Source organism: Oratosquilla oratoria, chromosome 39, assembly GCF_046742065.1.
Source record: "Oratosquilla oratoria isolate Oo_2021 chromosome 39, ASM4674206v1, whole genome shotgun sequence".
Classification (NCBI taxonomy): domain Eukaryota; kingdom Metazoa; phylum Arthropoda; class Malacostraca; order Stomatopoda; family Squillidae; genus Oratosquilla; species Oratosquilla oratoria.
The window spans coordinates 15293211-15298897 of NC_134815.1; the positions used below are offsets into that span (position 1 = coordinate 15293211).

Genomic DNA, 5687 nt, shown 5'->3' on the forward strand with positions numbered 1-5687 from the left:
TATATATGTATATATATATATATAATATATATATATATATATATATATATATATATATATTAAGGGTATATATGGGCAGGAGGTCTTCTCTCAAACATGTTTCATTAAAAGTGATAGACAATTCAGATTGCTGAATTTTCTTATGGATATTCTCCTTATTACGCAAGATAGACTTATTCTCTCTTGCAAGGTGTGAGATGATTTCTCCGTAGGAGTTCATCTGGGCTGGCATATCGCGATTTCGAGCCACAGTGACTCTTCTTCAGTGGCGTGGATGTGGATCTTGTCTTCACGGTGGGAGAGATCGGAATGTTGGCTTTTGGTGATCTGGCCGGTATTAGGCGTGCTTGTGTCGTCTGTCTCGTTTCTCCTAGTCTCAGATTGGCTGGTACTAGGGACTATGTTCCTTCTCATGCTTGGTAATGCTTGCAGGTCTGATGATTGTATGTTGAGATTAGGGTCTAATTCTTTAATATTTAAGGCTTCAAGTATGGGGAGGCGGCGTGTGTCCGGGCATGTTGTGATGATCTCTGTGTTCTCTGTGAGCAATTGTCTCGTTATGTTCTCGTGATGTTCCTGGCGTAAGTGGGTTTTTGGGGCTCCAGACGAAAGGTGGTAACAGACCACGTTTCAATTTCTACATGTCGGCCTCCTCGAGTCTCTCGATGTTGATGGCTTAGAATTAAAATGTATTGTGTTTGATATATATATATATATATATATATATATATGTGTGTGTGTGTGTGTGTGTGTGTATGTGCGTGTGTGTGTGTGTATGTGTGTGTGTGTGTGTGTGTGTGTGTGTGTGTGTGTGTGTGTGTGTGTGTGTGTGTGTGTGTGTGTGTGTGTGTGTGTGTATACATATATACATATATATATATACATATATATATACATATACATATATATATATATATATATATATATATATATGTATATGCAAAATAACCACAGGAGAAAGGAAACTTGTAGACAGTAAGTACTTTCGTATATACGAAAGTACTTACTGTCTACAAGTTTCCTTTCTCCTGTGGTTATTTAGCATTTTTGTATCACGGTGATGTGATTGCTTGCATGTATATATATATATATATATATATATATATATATGTATATATATATATGTATAAATATATATATATATATATACACACACATATATATATATATATATATATATATATATATATATGTATGTATAAAATGTATTGTGGTTGATAAATATATATATATAAATATATATATATATATATATATATATATATATATATATATATATATATATATATTCTGGTTAAATCAACTGCAGTGGATGCTTTGATGATTTTAAGGTAGGAATTCTTAATATTTTGAAAGATCTTCTTATCACTTGTAGAAAGGGACTGGATGAAATTATTCATTTCTCTTTTATGAATAGCATAGCTCACTTATTGTGCTGTTGTATGCCGACTTGATTAATTATCTTCTAGTAACAGAGGTAACTGTTGACTATCTTTCACCGAAACTCAGAGTTTTTCGCCTCGGTCTGAGGCTTCTTCAGGGTGTAGACTGCGGGTTGTTAATTCACTGGAGGTTAGGAGAATAGTGAGGAAAAAATAAAAATAAATAATTGAAGACAGTTAAGTAAGAGTGTGTGGGAGCAAGGGGGGGGAGGGGGTGATAGAGGAAGGTAAAGTTGAGAAAGTGAAAGAAGAGTAAGTGTAATAGTGTGGGGCGGACCCACTTGCATGGTGTAATTATTTTGTATGGTCACCCTATCTATTCTAAAATAAAATATTTTCCCTATCTAGCTAATCATATAATTTGATATGAAGGAAGGACTCATTTCTGTTATACATTTAGTTTTGACTTAGAGTTTGAATAGTGTTCTTATCATTTGATGTTATTTCTGTGATTAATATGAGTCTTTCCTTCATTGTGCACATAATAATAATAATATTTATAAGAGTTTATAAGAGTTGGGAGCAGGTGTGATTCTCTATAGGCTTTGTGCCGTGAATATTAGTTAAGTAATAGTAATAGTTAGGTATTCATTTAATTAAAGTTGTAATTACGATTAAGTTGTGTCATACCTGCTCCCGTTTGAAGTATACATATATATATATATATATATCTATATATATATATATATATTTTTTTTTTTTTTTTTTTTTTTTTTTAAGGGAGGTTACGTTTCTTAATATTGGTTAAGTTATCCATGTAAGGGTATATATACGGGATCAGGTCAACCGGGCACGGGTGAAGCTCGATGCTGATTGGCTGGCGGGTAGGCCGTGTGAACCAGACATCTCCCCAACTATTAAAGAAGAACTCGTTGGTGAAGCAGGACGTGATAGAGGAAGATACAAGAGCCAAATACTTACGCCTGAGCTAAAGAAAGCTGCAAAGGAACTCCGGGATCGAGAAGACATAATCATACGAAGAGGTGACAAGTCATCTGTGTACGTCATCATGAACAAAGAAGAATACATGGAGAAAATGGACCACCTGCTTAGCAACCCGTCCAAATTCAAGCGCCTATCAAAAGATCCAACTGACAACGTGAAAAGAAGAATCAACGACCTTATCAAGAGGGCTAATACTTCGAAGAAATTTTTCACTCAAGCTATTGGTGACTTTGGACCTGGATACTGTTATGGCACTGTTAAAATACATAAAGAAGGCAACCCTCTGAGACCAATAATTTCACAAATGACTACCGCCACCTATCAGGCAGCTAAGACTCTAAACTCTCTCCTCACCCCTTATGTGCCTACAGGAAGATCCGTCGCTTCAGCTACGGAATTCATCGACTTGCTCCGGACGGCTCCACCCTGCAATGATATCGCCTCTATGGATGCAGAAAGTTTATTCACCCATGTTCCCGTCGATGAGACAATTAGTATCATATTAGAGAGAGTCTATAGAAGCAATGTCCCCGCACTTGACATCCCTGAAGACGTCCTGCGAGCCATGCTCGAAATCTGCACAAAGGAGGCCCCATTTCTCTCCCACAGAGGAGAGCTATTCACACAAGTAGATGGAGTGGCAATGGGTTCCCCTTTAGGAGTCCTTTTTGCTAATATGTATATGGCCAAAGTGGAAGAAAGGACCTTTCAAAACCATCCTCCTCCAGGTATATATGCCAGATATATTGATGACATTTTTATCACCACTGCTACTGACGATGAGGTCCCACTTCTCCTGGCAGCACTTGAAAGCAATTCCTGCTTAGCTTTTACCTGTGAGCGCAGCATAGAAGGACGCCTCCCTTTCCTCGATGTTGACATCTCCAAACAAGATAGAAGTTTCAAGACTAAGGTCTATACCAAAGCCACAAACGTGGGACGCTGCCTTAATGCAATAGGAGAATGTCCTGCTACATACAAGAGGTCCGTCGTGGCCTCTTATGTAAGCAGGGCTTTAACTCACTGCAGTACCTGGACGGAGACGCACAGAGAGCTTGATCGCATCCGCCAACTTCTGACAAATAACGGCTATGCAGACCACCTGATAGAGGATGTTATCAAGAAAAAGATGGATCAGTACGCAGCACCCACCCAACAACTTACCCCACCAAAGGAGAAAATTATCATATATCACCAGAACAAATTTCCACGATAAATATAAAGAAGAATGCAATGCTATTAGGAGCATAATTATGAGAGGAATCACACCATCTGACCCGAACGCCATTATTGACATCAGAATCTTCTGTAAACCTAACCTAACGAAATCACTAATAATGCAGAACAGTACGGCACCCTCTACCTCTCGGGAGGCCACCACCAATGTAGTGTATAAATTTACTTCCCAGGAGGGCCACTGTGATGGCTCCAACAGCTACATTGGAAGGACCTCCACCACGTTGCGACGCCGTCTACAATACCACAGAAATCAAGGTTCAATTTTCCAGCATTATACACAGGAACACGACAAGAAACCACCCTTACAGAGTCTCTTATATCAGACTGAAATTATCCACCATGAAGACGACTTCAGAACGCTTCAAATTGCTGAAGCCGTTTCCATCACTTGTCAACGTCCTTCCATCAACGTACAGCAGAGCGTAGATTTTATTTTGCCATCCGCACGCCCACATGAGAGACATACTCCACTACAAAGCACCATTGGCTCAACAATAGATCACCCAACCAATCAGCACTCGGGACGAGCCACTAGGTCTTCCTCCAAAATGCTCCGGGATCCCGACCAGACATCGGGTTCACACGGCCTACCCGCCAGCCAATCAGCATCGAGCTTCACCCGTGCCCGGTTGACCTGATCCCTTATATATACCCTTACATGGATAACTTTCCTCACTAAGAGAGATAATTCAGACACCACCGAGGACGGACATACTCGCTCCCAACGTGAACCACGAAGATTTCTCAACGCCGTTACCCGAGCTAAGGGCATTCTCTTCGCCTTCTCGCTCTGACGGTTTTATGCCTCATAACCCCCCTTTCGACTGTGCATTGCCCTTGGGGTCTTAAAACTTGCGCAGTCGACTGGTGGGGGAGGGAACCCCCTTCCGGTCTCCCGCATTCTAGCGGACTCGGCATAGAATTCGATCCCCGGCGACCGAGCCATTCCAACTCTACCGATAGACACACGGGCACCAGCCAACGTAGCGCTTTCCCTTAACCTCCGTTAGGCCATTAGTAAATCGTGAGCACAGACCGTATCCCACAGCCCCCCCCCCACCCCAATACAATTTCCCTTACTTTCCTTTTCTTTCTATACACAACACTGACACACACACACACAAACTAACACACACATATTTTTTAAAAAAGCCCAATAGCGCTTCGGCGCTATGGGCAGAATCAACATTAGAGAGATCCGGCCCACGGCCGGCCAAACCAAACGCCCTGTAATCTGGAAGCTATTGGCCCAGCTGGAGATAGCTATCCAGAGACTCTTTACGAACGGCACTCAACATACGGCTATAGCAGAGGACAAGATAATCGAAGAACTGACCAAGAAGACAACGAAGACAGCATTTGCAAGAGAAGGACTGGACATTATTGACCCCCCCGGAATTGAACGCCAAGAGAACACTGATAGTTAAACAAGTAGACGAACACATATACAATGAAGACCCGGAAACAATCAAACAAGAAATGGAACGACTTAACTCCTACATGAAAGTTGTAAACATCATCAAGATGCCCAACACGAAGACCATCATTAAAGTAAAGCTGGAAACAACGACAATGGTGACGACGAGCTTGAACAGAGGCATCCTAATATAAAGCCAGTCATTCCCCCCACATACACTAAGTCAAGAAACATATATACACTTACCACAATGCACACGCTGTTATGCTTATGACCACACACTCAAACATTGTCCTCAACCAACCACATACACCATATGCTCAAGCTGCTGCTCAAGAGACCACAGAAACAACAATTGTCACAACGCTCTTAAGAAGTGCATCGCCTGCGGCCTCAATCACCCTACGTACGCAGCTCGATGCCAAGTAAGAAAGGACTTGATAAAGAAGAAGATACAAGACAATAAAGTACAAAACACACACACACACTCCAACACTTCATATGCCAACGTAGCCACAGGAAACACTGCTCAGTCTTCCCCCACACCAACACCCAACCCTATAAACCTGAAACACCTCACTGTCATAAACACAGCAATCATACACGCCAACATTAATGAAGCAGCACAACCAGGAACATTCCAA

The 5687-nt window shown here is 41.1% G+C and overlaps 1 protein-coding gene across 1 annotated transcript in view; it reads left to right on the forward strand.

Moving 5' to 3' along the window:
• The window catches only part of LOC143020163 (uncharacterized), a 17001-nt gene extending 12581 nt beyond the window's left edge, over positions 1-4420 (forward strand). The window contains exons 2-4 of the mRNA XM_076176326.1: positions 2285-3390; positions 3896-4036; positions 4307-4420. Of these exons, the coding sequence (XP_076032441.1) occupies positions 2285-3390; positions 3896-4036; positions 4307-4420 (1361 nt within the window). The remainder of the gene's footprint in view (positions 1-2284; positions 3391-3895; positions 4037-4306) is intronic.
• Positions 4421-5687: the final 1267 nt, after the last annotated feature.